General features: G+C 42.5%; 1 protein-coding gene across 1 annotated transcript; it reads right to left on the reverse strand.

Annotated features, from left to right (window-relative positions):
* Nucleotides 1–2,773: 2,773 nt before the first annotated feature.
* atg4c (autophagy related 4C, cysteine peptidase) lies at nt 2,774–10,941 on the reverse strand. The gene is made up of 10 exons (XM_056604364.1): nt 10,515–10,941; nt 10,112–10,195; nt 9,457–9,690; nt 7,605–7,962; nt 7,080–7,150; nt 6,741–6,955; nt 6,486–6,564; nt 5,385–5,461; nt 4,753–4,872; nt 2,774–4,317 (listed from the first exon to the last, which is right to left on the reverse strand). Exons 1-10 carry the CDS (start codon nt 10,606–10,608, stop codon nt 4,150–4,152), a joined length of 1,500 nt encoding a protein of 499 aa, XP_056460339.1. The 5' UTR covers nt 10,609–10,941; the 3' UTR covers nt 2,774–4,149.
* Between the last annotated feature and the right edge of the window lie 6,691 nt (nt 10,942–17,632).

A 17,632-nucleotide genomic window follows, 5' to 3' on the forward strand; every position in this document is an offset into this window, starting at 1 on the left:
TAGTTCCACACAGCCGAAGCTGGTAGGACTACTGGGAATGTCGGGGCCTTGCTTCAGTGATGGTCTGCTCCATGTGGTTTCCAACACGCGGTCACATGGTGCTGAAAGTTGAAGGGCCGTCAGAACTGTCACTTATTCCACAGATGAGTGAATGAGAATAGTAATTAAGTTATGGGGAAAGGCCTGCATGAGTGTGGTAACTGTACCAACCCACAGTCTCTGTGCTTCTACACTCTAGCCTCGTGTAATGCAACCCGTTGCAGCAGGGGGCCCATGTCCTCAGAATGAGCACAAAGACACAGAGCTAAAGACACAGAGCGAGAGACACAGACAAAGAGATAGAGACATGGAAAGGGTAGGAAACTAGTGGAAGGACAAGGTGTAGACAAGAGACCGGAGAAGCTGAATGCGGTGTCCGTGCACATATTTACGTTCCGGGGGGCCGAGGTGCAAGGGGCCGGATATATTTAGCCGCTGTAGACTCTTAAGCCCCAGGATGGGTTTTCAAAGTGAGGTACCTGTTTGAAGATGCATAGCATTTCACCAACCCTGCCCGTCCCTCTGTCTCGCCCAAGGGGATACATCCAGCACCCTCTGAACCATGGTGTGAAGGAGAAGGAGTAGTAGAGGAGGCACAACCAGAGCTGGTTAATCCCCTGGACATAGCCACATGAAGTATTATAGACCTATATGATTAGACTACATTCCTTCCTACATATAGACTACATATTAATACAGGAATAAAGGATAAACCAGGGAAGTAACTTTTTAAATGGGAGACATAGATTTGTATGTACATGGATTTACACGCAAGCACACACACACACACACACACACACACACACACACACACACACACACACACACACACACACACACACACACACACACACACACACACACACACACACACACACACACACACACACACACACACAAAAACGTGTTTGTCTCACACTTTCCTCCCCAGTGCCTTTCTCTTTCTGTTAGGTTTAATTCCACTGATGTTCCCTCTGTCATCGATCATGATCTGGTGTCGGCTGGAGCGCAGCCCGTTAAAGTAGTAGACTGGCTACTAAAGAATCCTCTGGCTGAACAACACTTTCTACCTTTGATAACTCTGGTTGCTTGATCTCGCGTTGTTAACGAGCGTGTGCGTTTTAAAGGCCATTGTGATAAGGTAGAGTAATTGCTCTGCAAAATGTCAGTTTTTCTGTTTTGTTACCAGCTTCCCTTTGAAAGACTATTCTTGCTTTCATAATGTAAGTTTTTTTTTAACTTAGAGTTATAACCAATCTCAAGTCCTTTTTATTCCAGAATGATCTTGAAATTCTCATACATGCCTTTATTACTTTCAGACTTGATTACTACAATATTATATCCAATCCAAACTGTATCCATTTACTGCTCTGACTCAATCCAACATTCAAAAATTACAGATGGTTCAGAATGCAGCAGCCAGATGCTTACTGGTACCAAAAAGAGAGAGCACAACACACAAGTCCTGGGTCAAGTCCTGTTAAATTCAGAATTTATTTCAAGACTTTACTTTTTGTTTTTAAAGTTATAAATGTAAATATCCCCCCCCCCCTATATTGCAGAAATGCTTTGCCCACACTCCAACACCAGGTTGACCCGGTCGTCTTCAAAACCGCTCTTATCAGTCCCCCGTACACGTCTCAAAACAAAAGGCGACCGGGCATTCTGTTGCTGGCCCTCAGTTATGGAATCCCCTTCCATCCCATATTAAGTCCTCTACCAACATATGCAGTTTAAAGTCTAATTTAAAAACCTACCTTTCCTCTGTTGCTTTTAACAACCCCCTCCTTTCCCCATTTTTCTTTAATCTTTGTTTGAAGTCATACTTTTTGTTTTTAACTTTATTTTCCCTGCTCTTCTCTATTTTGCCATGTAAAGCGCTTTGAGTCAACTCCTGTTGTATTTAAATGTGCTATATAAATAAAAGTGACTTGACTTGATAATGTCAGATAGCTTTTTGTTTTTCTGCGTTATCGCCCATTTTGAACAAAGGTGACCAATATTTATTTCATAATACAGTTTAAGGTTTTCTGTTTAGGACTTTATTAATATTGTCGTTTCAAGAGATTACATGTAAAGTTCAGAATGTATTAAAAGACAGTTTTACATTACATGCATCATGTTACATTTTGTGAATGAATCAGATTTGATGAAGTACAAATCCAGAAATGTGCATCCACTTCCATCACTCATTTCTTTTCAATGTAATTTTCTGATTGTTTTAATGTCAAAAGTAGCTGCCATTGATCGAATACTCTTCTACTTATTCACCATGACACGTTAAAGTATCAGGGCGCCATGCATTAGTGTCTTCATTTGAATTGAATAGCAAATAAAAACCTTTATTAAGTGTCAGTGTTACGACCCCCCCCCCGCGACTCCATTTCAACTCTACAACAGAGGCCGACTCTTATGGATTCCATTCAGAGGAATTTGCTTGGCTGCAGATTAGATTTTTAGGAATCCGCAAATGTCAATGACACTATTGACAGCTGTGTTCAACAGGCCATGTTTTGTCCTTATTGTACCCAATGGGAAGGATGGGCATGTGCTACAAAGCCGTCGTACACGAGTGACTCATTATTCAAATATTCATACATCCCTGTTAATACACAGCCCACACAGCAGACCCTTACAGTGGCCTGTGCCCCCCAGCCCAAATGCCCTTTTATATCCCCCAACAGAGAGAAAAAAAAAAAAAGATACCCCCCCCCCCCCCCCCATCACTCTTTCCGCTGACTTCCAACATTCTCTCTCTCTCTCTGAGGACCTGAAGGGTGCCAGTCTGTTGCCGTGGGAAACTGAGTTCCCGCCAGTTGTGTAGTCCTTCTAAAAACAACCAGGGATGAGAGCAGAGGACCTAAATGAGGCCTTTATGTATCTCCCCCCCCCCCCAGTGCTATGAAGGAACAGGGGACAGATGAGGGATTCTTCTTCTGTCCATCCATCCAGTCATCTCTCCCTGACCTCTTGGCACAGAATTTGTAATGTAGAGGAAAACAGACTCTCTGTGTGTGTGTGTGTGTGTGTGTGTGTGTGTGTGTGTGTGTGTGTGTGTGTGTGGCACTGCACACAAGGATATTTTCTTTTCCTTCATAGGCGAACGCCACCGCCACCGGTGTCAGTGGGTCACATACTATCTGCTCCCTGGTTAATGGGCTGGAGAGACGGGCACCACGTCCGATTAGTTTTAATCTGCTGCTTTGGACCAGATGTGAAATGGAAGAGGTCCCAATGCATTTCAACACACCAGCAACGTTTGCACTCAGGATTGGAAATGAGAGAAACTATGCGTCTATTTATTGTATTTCTTTCCTGGACCAATTATATAGAAAGGCAATGGTTTTTATCTTATTGAGTTTTTCTGCACAACAGTTTAAAAAGCAATTTCAAGTGCTTAAATTAATCGAGTGTGCATTAAGTATTGTGTCCACATTTAGTATCGTGTCTACATTTGGTATTGCAGTTGCACATTTACAGCAGAAGATTCAATTAATCTTAAATATTCAAAATCTTAGAGATTTTATTACATTTTTTAAATAACTGGACTAAGTGTTATATATATGTTTTTCTTCTGATATTTTACATTAGTAGCCATAACCTTTCAAACCAAGAAAGTACCCAAAAACAACAGCCTTTTTCTCTCCATTGACAGTTGTTTATCAATGTGATTTTACAGTTACAGATATTGTATTGGTTCATATAGGTGTGGAGATGGATATTATTGTCCAGTTGATTGTTAATTGTACGTGTTAGGCATGAACTAAGAATTAAGGTTTACCAAAAGCGGCATCCGAAAAAGGTACATTTTGAAAATATCAGACATAGATACTATTCAAAAGTGACAAGTGAAAGGGTTTTTATGTCTACAGGCGTCTAGGAGTTGACAATATTGAACACCGTTTGCCAATCAGGAATGGGAAATAAATACGCTTGCAAACTATTCTGAACACCTATGCATAACCTGAGTCGCCCATAGATTTTAACAACTCCCTCCATCTCAAAGACGTATCGTTTTAAACACTGTGCTTTGGAAGGCCGACAGTTTGGCAAAGTCCCCTGACCTCTGGGGATCAGAGTGAATGGAGTCTGAAGGTCCACGCGGACCCCTCAGAGCAGGACAAAGTCACCCATGCTGGTGGTTGCCCTGCAAGGGTCTCGGATAAACGGCCACTCCCTCTTCTCGGGTGTCAGGCTGCTAGACAGGTCGTAGTCCCGGCCGTGACCCGCCAACAAGGTGAACGCCGGGTACTTGTCCCGCGCAGACGGCCGCAGCAACTGCAATCAGAAGCGGAAATAGTTGTAGCCGGAAAGCGAAAATGTTTCCCTCCACCACCTAGGGAAACTTACCTCTCCACTGCCCCTATGCCTTTCAGTGCACAAGCAGGAAAATTGACTTTTACCACAACAAAATGGAAACTTTACAATGGATTAAAGCATTCAGTGATCAAAGAGGCATTCCCCTTTTCATCCTGGCCTCGGAGCCAGTGAACTGGCCAGACGCGATGACAATACATGGCTAAAGGCTGCCACCTGCTGGTTCGTCTTGAGAACTACAGCCTGGTCCCACCTGCGTGGAGATCTGATGAAGAGTCCCACTTTATTGTGTCATTATCATTTTCTTCATCCTCAGTCCATAGTTGAACATTATTTTGACAAAATGACGACATAGTGAGTGGAACAGCATGTGTGTCTTTTTGTCCTCTCCCTCACCTTGGAAAGCTCTTGGCTGATTCGGTCATAGTCCTGGACTGTCCTAGAATAGAACCCTATGGTGCAACTCGGGTCCATGTTCGCAAACGGCATCTTCTTTGGCGACGGGCAGTGATAAGACTGTACAAAAATCAATGAAAAATCACCTCAATATATTCATCACATATACATGCAGTGGGGAAACATGACGGGTTGCACAGTCACTGGCTTGTCGGATACACTGTTGTATTGTCATTATTTATCTTATATGGATGTTTCCACTTGTCCGGCATGAGTCAAAAAAGCTAAATCCTATTCTCTGAGCCATTATAATATCCATAAATGTACCCTACTAGGCACGTTGTCAAATTGTCGTACCTGTGGTGGAGGCGGCGGTTTAATGTGCGGCCCCTAAAATATTCAGGATCCCTCTGCCGCTGATCTCTGATTCACCATATTTCTCTTAAGCGACGGCTACATGCGCTGGAGCAGCGGCAAATAAATCAGCCGCCTGGCACTCGGTAATTGAGTGGAGGGCCGCTTTAAGATTCATACCCTTAAGTACTAACAGAAACTATTAAATTCACATTACTGCCGCGCCTACCCCGCGTGCCCGCTCCCCAAGTCAGCTCGTCTGTGTAATTTCACATTACCTGCAGAGGAAAGGTGCTCTTGCTGACATCCACAAAAGACTGACAGTAATGAGGGTCCATGTAAATCAAGCTGTCGTCTGCAAGGACAAAACAAAAGACAAGTTATTCAAAAACATTGGATGATTAGAAAAAAAATACATAAAAAACACTTTATTTTGCAATTTCTATGCAGAGCAGCTCAAAGTCACCCATTCCGCCAACTGTTAAGATTCTTCCGCGTCAAATTTGCCTCCCGGAAGGTTGTTGCTTTTTACTACCCACCAGGGTGGATTCAATTCTGCATAATCGCATGCGTTTGTACAAGCTCATCCTTCACGTCGGCAGAAAAAAAAGCAAATAAGTGAAAAGACAAGAGAGGAAAAAGAAGAGGCGGTCTTTACATTTTTGTGTGAGGGAATTACTTTTGCAAACACGCAATTATACCGCCGTTCCATTTGCATATGATGAATGTGGGCCGGAGCGGCACGGTGGCAGGCAGAATGTATCGCTTGTCATTTAGACATCACGCCGCTCCGTGTTTCAAATTGGTAAAATGTAAATGGTGTAAATATTGACTGCCAAGATGTACAACTGGAGGTTTCTCCAGGCTGCTGAAGGTGATGAAGAGTGGTTCTCTTTGGATTCCATACTCCGCCCTTACTCACTTCTCCCTCACTATAACCTCATCCACTCACTCCTCTCTGCCCCCACCACCACCACCACCACCACCACTGGGGCCCGATGAAATGTATGCGCACCTCCTATGGAAATCAATTACAGCCTTATAACTTGGGAGGTTTTTACTAGTGATGAATGAGGAGGCTCGGGAGGGGTCGTTGAAAATAGAGTGAGGCGGCACCACCCACACCCACACTTCTCAATCCGCTTTCCCCATGCAAACAGGAATGCATTAACTTAACTTCTCTCTTTACACAAGGAAGGTAACAGGGTATATTATGCAAAATAATATTCTATTCCTACCAATCCAATCTCTCACACACACACACACACACACACACACACACACACACACACACACACACACACACACACACACACACACACACACACACACACACACACACACACACACACACACACACACACACACACAACACTAACCTTGAAATCCCACTAAATAGCGAGCCTGTTCGTGCTTCCCCCCAAGGACACCGATACAGAACTCCAAACTCAGAACGCTCTGTGAGCCGCACAACAGAAACACAAACACATGGACAGATGGGAAAGGGCGACACATCAGACAAGATAGAAACACAACATAGACCATACAGTTTGTTTCTAAAGTTATTCTCTTAGGTACTACAATATGATCCATTCTAACTATTTTAGTCAGGGTTAGAGCTGATGTTGTCTCACCTTGACGAAGTTGAAGTACTCTGGGTTGGTCTTATCCTCACCCAACCGAACTGGGACAAGGATAATGACAGCCCGGCTATCCAATGGGATGGAGGCTGGGCCTTGGGTGTCCAATGGGATGGAGGTTGGGCCTTGGCTGTCGAGTGGGGAAGGATTGCCTGAACTCTGAGCAAAGGACTTTGACCTGTGGATGTCAATGACATCTGCATTGTACACTGAGGAGGAAAAAGAGAACAATTACAATCCAATTAAAGTAAGAAGAAAACAATGTTCTAATAAAGTCAGACAGAGATGAGCTGTAGAACAATAGCGTGACATTTTCAAAGCCATTATCAGTACCTGTGCAGTCGTGTGAGACGTAAGCAGTTATGCTGGCCAATCCAGGCTCTGTTGCCTGCTCTACAGCTCTTCTACATGGATTATAATGGAGTACACGCGAGTACACGAAGAAGAGAAGAAATGTGAATGAGGGAGAAAGAAAGAAAGAAAGAAAGAGAGAAGGAATGACATTAAAGAGAGCGAAAAACAAAATGCTTGTCATTAGACTTTCTTGAATCAATTGAATGATTGCTGATACACGTCTGTCTTGTATTTGAGGGTTCAACAAATGAGAATTTATAATATAATCATCGGTATACCATAAATACATTTATGTTAATTTAAAGTAGTTTTACGTTTAATTTGTTTTATCGTCTCTCTCTGTTTTCTTCATAATATGGGGATTTCTGTAATTTTATTGTAGTGATATTGTTTCTGAAACTGTGTGTGCGGTGTGTCTTCGTATTGAAACTATGGTCTCAATCAGAGTGGACACTGTACTCTCAGTGTACTCTCAGTGTCATTACCGTACAATGCCAGACTTACTTCAAGATATGTGCCACCACGGCTGGCCCGTACCAGTCCCCAGCCTGCTTGCCCAGCTCCAGGCCTAAGCGGACCAGGCTGTGGAGGCCCAGCTGGGCCCCGGGGATGTCTCCAAACCAGGACACCAACGTGCGGTGGTACAGCTCCCTCAGGTGGCCGTCGGCTTCCTCTGCAGCCCCCTGGCTCTGGGAGCCGCCCTGGGCCTGGAGCCGGGGCCCAGGAAGGGACCGGGGTCTTTTGGGGTCTTGGTAGCCAGGCAGAGAGGACTCAAGTGTGGCTACCAGGCGCTGGGCTGCCCTGGCGGTCCGTGTCCCTGTGTCCAAGGACTCCAAGTTCAGGGCCTCTGACCACGTCCAGTCTGAAGGGAGGCAGGATAGTGCTAAGCCTTTTCTGATGCAAATATTCCCCAAACTAAATATCAATTTTATCTAGTTAAATTATATAATATAAGATCTAACTATTAGATGCATATTATTAGCTTATCCTAAAGCTATTCTCATCGATGTCTACAACCCATGTAAACATCGTTTGCATTTCAGGCGTCCACACGAATCCTAACACGAAACCGCACAGATCCGGATAGATTTGAAACCACCTCCGAGTGTGGTCAGAAATGTGTGGTTTCGGGCACCGGATTCGCCGGCTCCATCTGGACGGTCAACCGAAACGCACAAGACTGATGCGGTTTCACCAAGAAATCATCTCCGTGTGGACGGGGCCTAAGTCACCATGAAGACTTTGACTTCATGGTGTGCAAGGATTATTAGACCATTACGAATCATCACCCAATGGAAGTGCATGAAATCGTATCGCTTGACTAGATGGCTGTTGAGCGCGTCTTTAACTCATTGAGTGCACCGAGCAACACAGTCCTCCTCTCACCAAGAATCCTTTCTCAAGCTTTTTCACAGTTTGAGAAATTAAAGTTTTCACGTTTAATCACCTGCCGGTAACCGAAGCGATCCGCCGCAACGGGTAGGCCTACATGGGCACATTTTCTTTTTTAACCAGGAGCTCATTCAATTATAAGCCTGGATATGTATCACTATATCACTTTTACGTCGGCATGCCCACACAAACAGGGTGGGAGCCCAAGGAGAAGAGAAGGGGAGTGTCTTCAGCTATAAACACAAAGACTGAGACGAAGAGACTGGGACACTCACATAATGACCTTGCTCCAAAGAGAATGACAGATAAATTGATCAATAAATATCCCCCAAGTGGCCATTAGTCATTTTATAGAGAAAGAGTTCATTAATGACATATTTCCCAGTTGGAAGTTTTAAATATTGTTTTCTCAATGACTGCATTAAACTTGCAGGGGTCTGCTCCAACCCATCACAGGCTGCATTGAGTAATGCCCCAGAGGATAGTTCTCGGAGATACAGAGACAACTTTCCTTGCTATCAAAGTCATTACATCACACAAAGTCGCCCTTTCCTTCTAGATTTAGAGATGGGACTAGTATGCTTTAGTAATAATAGAGTATGACCAATAAAAGCATATGCTTAAGTTAAATTTAAATGATCTCCGTTACTACATTGACATGGGCATTACATTTACACAAACACATGTAAACACCCATGTTCGATCAAGTGGTTCAAATGCATTCCTGGAGTATAATGTGATATGGACACACTTGTGCTTCAGAGCGATAAGGCCTAATTTAAAGAATTTAGTAAATTAAAAAGTTATGAGCATTTCAATGAAAGCCATACGTTTGGGAGAAGTGCGACCATTCGCTCAATAGAGACCCATACATTACCCACAATGCATTTCTGTATTATGTTGTTAAAGAGAGGTAGCCAACAACTATTGGATTGTGTTTGTTTGTTCATGGTGTGTCACTCACCTCTGCCCAGGAAGTGCAGGATGAGGGCCTGAGCCAGCATCATCTGTCCAGTCCTCAGCATGCAGCCCCAGCCACAGTCAGATGTCAGGGTGGAGCCGGGTAAGGGTGGGAACTCCTCCCTATAGGTCAGCCACACACGTGAAGCAAAGTCCCTGCGGAACGACTCAGCGTTCCCCCGGTGCGGGACTTCATTCCAGGCCTCACGGCCAGCTTCAGCCAGAGTGTCCTCATCCTCTGTACACAAAACAGGGAAGGACACATTTGTGGTTCTTGAAATTGTAATAACCTTATGTTTTAAATTTGAAAACAATTAGGAGTTTTTCCAATATTAGTAACATTTCCAAGACCAATCATTTTCCTTATGAAGAGCCTTCAGCATCTTTGTTAACGTTTTAATTTCCAGTCTAGATGCCAGTCCAAATACATAAGTCAATGACCTTCACAGCAATACTATATCTTTAAATATGCATAAAGGACAGCCACAAAACCAGAAAAATGAGGAGTAGGATTAAATAGCAATTTCATAGTTGCATGAGGATGTAAAAACATGCAAAGCATTCAATATATTTAATATATTCAAAGACTCTGCAAAGTGCTGACCTGATTGAGACAAACACAGTAATGCGTATATATTTGTGTGTGCGTGTGTGTGTACCTTCAGCCTTGAAATGGTAACACTTTCCCAACAGGAACACTGGAGAATTCCTACTGAATGAGGTCTTAGACTTCAGCGCCCAACCTACAACGTGTGAAGTTATTTCAGTAGATTAACTTGTATCTATAACAACTGCGAATCTAATTTAAAGACTTGACTCAATTGAAAACAGCTATCTCGATCAGTCTATAATCGACACAATTGAACAGGGTCATATTCTATCTTGGGACCAAGATAGAATATGGGCCATATTCACTGAATACATATGAGACTACCTCGATGATGTCTCTATCGATATTTTACTAGTGCTTGACACCATGTGAATGTAAATTAATGAAGACGTTGCGAATAGACAACTATTAAGACATACTGCTGATAGGCAGTATATATACAGATCACTTACTGTACTTCACATTGTGCCATGCCGACCTGAACTTTGTCTTAAGTTTTTCCACATCCTCGTCTCCTTTATTTTCCATTTCACCACTTAGAAACATAATCCATCCCAATAATAAGCCAACTGCAAGCACGTCAATTTAGACACACAAACAAGCGCATACACACACATATAAACTGTTGTTGGCTGCGTGTAGGCATCACTGAAATCAGACCTTACTCTGACACATTGTTACCGCGTAGGGTCCTCTATCGACCGTATTTTAACAATTGTATTATTTTCTTTAAAGAGATATTGCGAACGGACTGACACTTATATTGCCAATGTTCACATCGCGAGGAAGTACAAATGCAGTATCACTGCTTCTCGCGATTTTTCCAGCGGGCCAAGATTAGAGGCTGAATGTTTTATTTTGCTACTTACGACGAGTGGCGGGGTTTCGCCCACTTCCTGGTCATTTATAAACACTCGAACAAGTCCGCTCGCTTGAGCTACGCTGTACAACAAAACAGGCGCACCACACTCAATAAATGCTGGCTGAGAAATTAAGTGAAAAGCAAAGCGCGCAGTTAAACTGTTCATTATAGGGATTATACCAAATCTTTTAATATTGGTTGTTTAATGCCACCCATTTAATGTAGCCTACTGATGAATAGCATATTAATGATAATAGTAATTATATCCATAATAGTAGAATTACAATTTGTTGGATGAAATGATACTGGACATAATTATAGTTATGTCTGGGGACATTACGCTACAGCATTGCAAATGTACTAAAAAGTGTTTGTCCAGCAACTGACTTTCCACACATCTTTAGGCATATGAGTCGGCTCCCATATAGTGTCCTTTTTCTGCCAGTTTTTTCTTTTTTTTTCTGACGCATAATAAACAACAAACGCGTTTCGGACTTAAACACGCCTCCTATTTATGTAAATGATTATTCTCAAGTGGGTATAGCGCCACACCTTTAGTCTTCTATCCTTAGTTTTATTTGCCCTATACATTTCATAAATAGCTTTAACGCTACAGAACATTGCACTTTGTCATTCATCAAAGCCATGGTGCATTTTATTTAGTAGCTGAAGGGCGTGTGCCCCATAGAACACGGGTGTGTAGTTCTGCGCACAACTACAGCAATTACGGTAGCCCATTCCATTCTCCAGTCTTCCCCCAGGATAGCTGGCGATGAGTAGTGAGTGAGTGGAAAACGGAGCCTGCCTGCTTGGGAATCTAGCTAAAGCACATCAGCTGCAACTGCCATGGCTGAACGCCGCGCCTTCGCCCAAAAAATAAGCAGGTAGGACCTAGCGGGCTACACCTCCATGCTTCTATAACAATCCGGGTCGACGTAGTGGTGGTATAATAAGGTCATCTGCGGCTGAGCACCGGGGGTTCATGGACCAGCAGAGGCCCAGCCGCCCGCAGAGCCTAGCATTTTCAAGCTAGTCTCCCTTTTAGCCATACGGGGAGAGATGCTCAGCAGTCCCACCCATATACATAACGGCGACCCCAGTGACGTATCGTAATTGTTCCTTTGTTGTCGTTGTGTGGGTGGGTTGAAATTATAACAGAGGCACACTGCATGACACGGTGGGCGTGTTTCCATAGAATCCGGCAAGGTAAAGTTAGTGTGATTTAAAGGGATTTCGGGCAATAAGCAACCCCCTTCAGCTAACGGTTGCTAGTTTGCTGGGGGGCACTGATGTGGCATAACTTTGCTGTCATGTTTACCAACACCCAGTTGAGACGATAAAGCAGACCATTGTCATGTAGCGAGACGGGCTCGAAAGCCTCTCAATAGCCATCAAATAGTGATCTGCCATGCCCCGAGACAGATCAGACTAATCTCTTTAACAAAGGGCATTGTGTGGGATTTGAAGATGTTCCCTTGCAAGTCAATACCGATTAACAATATTTATGGAATGACAACAAAAAGTCTAGAGAATGTTGTTTTTCTCTGGAATTAAAAGTTGGTGGCAGACTTATAATTCTATTTTTGAACGCTTCTAGAGAAACGGATTTTGTAATTGAACTTTCCATTTGACAGGTTATTAACTGGTGCTGCTATTGGAAGGAAGTCCCACATCCTTTTAATTCTTTAATCTTGCTTGAAGTAGGCTTACAATTTATACAATTAGCCTACTTTGACTTTGTCTATCTATATAATTTTCTTTTAAACAAGGAAATAACTATGCCTACTTGCTTTAACATCACATAACTGGTTTGATCTCTACCAGAGGCATACTGTCCATGTCACCCTACAGGAAAAGTGGTTCACCACGAACACACCACAATAGAGGCTGAACACAGTGCATGTAACATGCATAGTGCCACAGGGTTGAGATAACATAAAATAGTATAGCTTAAGAAGATGTGTAAGGTTTCAAGTAGTCATGCACGTTTTTACTAACAGCCTCTCTTTTGGATTGCAGGGATCATGATATGATCATTATGTTCCCGATCATGAATTTTTATGAACTGTGGCTCACATTAGTATAATTATGCTTTTCTCTTACAAAACCGGGCCCTGTATACTGTCCGCAATGTAATGAGCAGACTGCTATTTGTCCACCTTGATTGTTGTAGTATTGCATAGACCTAGGTGTCAAATGCTATTGACTTTGCATTTGGGTGATTTCAACAGGGTCAGATAAATTCAGTGTCAGTGCAATGTCTTTCGGGGTTCGATAACCCCATAGATCAGCAGTTGTTATTTGCTCATCAATTTGTCTGTTGTTTGCTTATCCCGCTAATCGTAAAATATTTAAAACTCTGCTGATAACCTGTGCTGTCGTCGATGTTTGCTGTGGCTCAGAGGCGCAACTCTTCTCTCGAGAAGGCCCTTATTGCATAATGAAGTGATTTCCTGGCGTGCAGTCGAGGCGCACAAAAAACCAGATGGCTACAGCTGCCGGGGCACGGGGGCACTGGAGTGTGTTTCATCGGTCCATCGCTCCGCACCCTCTTCCTTCTCGGAGAGGGAGATTGTGGAGGCTTTAGAGGCCACCAGATCTCCAAACTGTGTCATCGTGTTCTGCCCAGACTTGGCCCTCTCTTGCTGCTGCTCAGCCTTTTCCCCGGTCTGCATGTGATCCTGATGTATTATTCTATCTCCTGCGTAGATTATATATAGGCTCAGCTCAGTGTTACTGGGCCCTCACGGGTTGTTGTGGTCACACTTGCCTCATCGCCCCCACAACTCACTGACCTCTTGCTCCTCTGCGTCGCTTGGATGTATTATTTGTTGTGTGTTTCCGATGCCTCGGGGGACATATGATGCATTGTCATACGGTTCAATGGCAACAGTTCAAATGGTTTTCCTGCTTGATTTAGACTCAAAGGAAATCCTTCATGTAACACCATTCAATGTAGTGAGACTGTGGGTGTGTAAGTGTTTGTGTGAGAAAGAGGGAATGTGCGTATGAGTAAGTGAAACGTGTCTCCCAATGGAGGAAAAAAACACAAAATACATGATGTTCGAAAAGCCCCGTCCACACGGAACCAATCTATGGTGAAAACTTGTGTGTTTGGGCTGACTGTCCAGACGGATCTGGCGTTTTCGGTGCCCGAAAACTAACTTCTCTGAAACCAGGTCCCAGGGTGGATAAGTTAAGAACGGACCTATGACTTTTCGTGTTGGGATTCATGTGGACGCCTGAAACGCAAAAGATGACATCCTCGCCCCCCCACCAGCTGGGCAACGTTAGAGTTGATTTGATATTTTATTTTTGTAGCTTTAAATACTTAGTTTGGTAAAATGAAATACTAACTGTACATTAAAAAGTGTTTCTGCTCAAGCTAAAAGCTTTAACGACTGCTATCTCCTCCTCGACCAAATGTTTGCATACAGCGCGCAGGCTGGATGCGCTCCACTTTTTTTTGTGGAGAACCAGCGGCTTGAATATGTACTTCAGCGTCTCTTCAGCTCGATGCGTTTTCGCAATGAGTCGGTCTTTACAGAGATATTCCTGAAACGCATTAAAGGAAATGGAGGGGAAAAGATCGTCCGGAGGGGAATAGATCAACCGTGTGGACGGGGCCTTAAGTCTATTTTTCTGGGCCCCAGCTCTCCAAGGCCACCCTGCCTCTGTGTGCCCCATCCCTTTGTCTTTATGCGTATTGTGTTATTGAGTGAGCCTATATTTTTCCACTAGCTTGAAGCTCTGTTTTTATTTTCAGTTGTATGCCCTTGTAGTGCAGTGATAACTATTTGGATTCTTTAAATGTTTAAAGGAGACCTATTATGGCGTTTTCACAGCAAGTAAACATAGTATTTGAGTTCCAGAAAAAAAGTTTTTGAAGCTGTTTGCTGGATATAGCTTTTAGGAAAAAAAAATCTTGGGTACCGCTATTCCCCTCTGTTTCAGTCCCTTCAGAGTGCTCTGTTTCTGGTGTCTGTAGCTTTAATGAAAATGAGCTGCTGCCAATTGACCAATGAGCTGTCAGAGTGTACCACAGCATGGAGGTGAAGGGATTGTTGCCGTTTGCGGACTCCTGGAGCTCTATATCTATATGATATAATAATAATAATCATATTATATATTGGTATTTATATAATATTATATCTAATATCACGGCCAAAAGCTATGTGCGCCTCGGATGATATTATGAATCATAAAGACTGCGTCTGACGTCTGGCACCTCCACAAACATTAAAGACTCGTAGTGGGGATATCTTGGCCATGGTTGAGAAGAATTGGGGGAAAGGAACTTTGTATGAAGGTATTATTGTAGCAAAAGTCTTTAGCACCTGTAACTGCAGATTTTGTATGCGTACACTAAAGTCACTAATGTGTAACAGTAAAATTGAAGTCCTCAATGTTTATTTTGCATGTGTACTCTAAAGTCACAAATGTGTAACAAATCCTATCCTTTGCATCACAACTTCAAAGAGTGATGCAATTGAAACTTTTGCTACAACCATTGCAGCGCAGTTGGTGCAAAACACATTCACACACCCGTGTTTCATAATCTGAAAACATGCCCAAAATGTATGCATTCGTAAACCCAATTGTGAACTAATGCATCAGAAGTTGCACATCTGTGAAATATTTCCTCACAAATTAAATGACATAGATCGCTATGTTCAATGAGCATTTTAATGAGCACAAGTCCATCGATACAACTGCTCGAATCTGCTGCTACGAGTCTCAGCTGTTGTTTTTCTTGCGGATACTTTTGCAACATGTCTGTGTGGTACATGTGTAGCAAAAGTGATTTGTATCCGTATGAGGCAGAGCGTCCGTGGGCGGGACAAAATTGCAGCAGTAACCAATGAAAGTCGCCGGCAGGGGGTGCATTTACACCCCCTGCCGGGACCATCCAACTACACCGGGACCATCCAAGCAGGCCATTAAAAAACATTGAAGGAAACTTGCCGCATGTTAAAGCAATCATTTGGGGGGAATTCAGTTGAACTAAGTAGTTTTATTTGACATAATGTAAGATACCCAACTCCGTCATGTAAGATGCCCTCTTGTCAACTTTCAAGGCTCCAGAAAGTAAGAGTTTGCTTGGATGGTCCGAGTGTAGTTTGAAAAATGCAAAATCGAAACTGACTCGCTCGTTTGGTAACTGTAGACGGGGTACTTACTACTTTCAGAAAAGCATATCTCAGTCAAAAAAACATGTACAGACTTTTTTCAAAGTTTTTCTGCGTGTTGGAGCACCCGAGACCCAAAACAACACCAAATCTCCAAAGTGTTGTTTTCATAATATGTCTCCTTTAAAATATCGTAACAAGAGTGTTTGTGGTACTTTTGAGGCGCAATTAACCAAAAACCTTAAGTAGCTTGGGAAGGAAGTAAAGAAGGATTTCCAAGTTAAGATTAAACGTGGATTTAATCTTGCAATCTATCATAGTTATTGTAGAATTGGGACTCATTCTTTCTGTACTGTGTGGTGTACTGTACTGTGTTTGGTATTTTACTGATGAGGTAGGGGGTATTTTACTGTGTGGGGTCTTCTGCTGTATTTGTACAATGTTTTGAATGTATTTGTGTGGAGTAGTTCTTACAGATTTGGATAAGCGATAGTATGGCCTAGAGAGCATTCTAAATCAGGTCAAGCTCTGATAAGTCAGATTAGTAAGAAGGTTATTATTATTTCATCAATGTGACAATAGCAGACCCTTTTAATTAAATTACTGATGCAATTAAATTTACTAAATTCATTTTATTTTTGTTAATTTTCACATTTTAGGAACAAACAAGTTTTGAGAAAAATCTAGAGAAAATATTACAGTTAAACTCTACAATACTTTTTTAGGAAAACTCTGACAGTAAATGTCAGAGTAAAAGTATCATGGCATTTTCTCACAGGATGTTTATCATCTTCTTATCCTCCCCTCCCCCGTTTGCCTAGTTCTTACATGTGCCAAACTATTTTCGCTGGGCCATTTGATTGAAACAAGGGCTGGGTATCGTGGCCAATTTCCTAAATCGATTTGATTTTGATTCATAAGGTTCTGAATCGATTAATCACGATTAGATTCAATCTGCTCTTAAATAATGAAAAGGGTCAACTGTCTTACAAAATACAAATGTACTTTATTTTTTCACCTTAAACAACAAGTAAATTGGACTATTTAAACTTTTGAACTACAACATTCCATAACTGCAAATTGCATTAAGGCATTTTTTATTAAAGTGCAAATAATATTAATGGTAAAAAAATATCTATCTCATGCCCTATGAATCAATATTGCTAAATTTAAATGAAATCGATAAAAAAACGATTAAATCTAGTTTTTTTTTTTACCCAGCCCTAGTTGAAACCTTGTCTCTCCCCCACAGGACTGTGGCAGCAGAGGTTCGGAAACAGATCGCTGGTCAGTATGGCTCTCCACAGCTCCTTAAGAACCTCAACGTGGGAACGGCTGCAAGCAACACGGTAGGGTACACGCCCCTGTACCTTTAGACATGAACCCATTCAGCATCCTACCCTTCAAACATGTTCATTCATACTTTCATTGAAACGGTTTAATGAATTTATTCAATCTGATTCTATGTGCTATCCTTCCCAATTGTTGAAGTGGATGGTTGTCTGTTTATTAAATCCATCACATGTCACCTTTTTGTTTAGGCCAACAGCAACAGCCGATCAGATGCACAAAGATAGCA

This window comes from Gadus chalcogrammus, chromosome 12, assembly GCF_026213295.1.
Source record: "Gadus chalcogrammus isolate NIFS_2021 chromosome 12, NIFS_Gcha_1.0, whole genome shotgun sequence".
In the NCBI taxonomy this organism is placed as follows: Eukaryota; Metazoa; Chordata; class Actinopteri; order Gadiformes; family Gadidae; genus Gadus; species Gadus chalcogrammus.

Bases quoted from the DNA above. Each gene is read 5' to 3' on its own strand.
- atg4c (XM_056604364.1), bottom strand. From the start codon at position 10,608: ATGTTTCTAAGTGGTGAAATGGAAAATAAAGGAGACGAGGATGTGGAA. The intron at 5,462-6,485 runs GTTAGTGTTGTG...TTGTCCTTGCAG, and splicing joins CTATTTAGTGGGATTTCAAG to ACGACAGCTTGATTTACATG. The intron at 4,318-4,752 runs GTGAGGGAGAGG...TTCTGATTGCAG, and splicing joins TCAGCCAAGAGCTTTCCAAG to TTGCTGCGGCCGTCTGCGCG.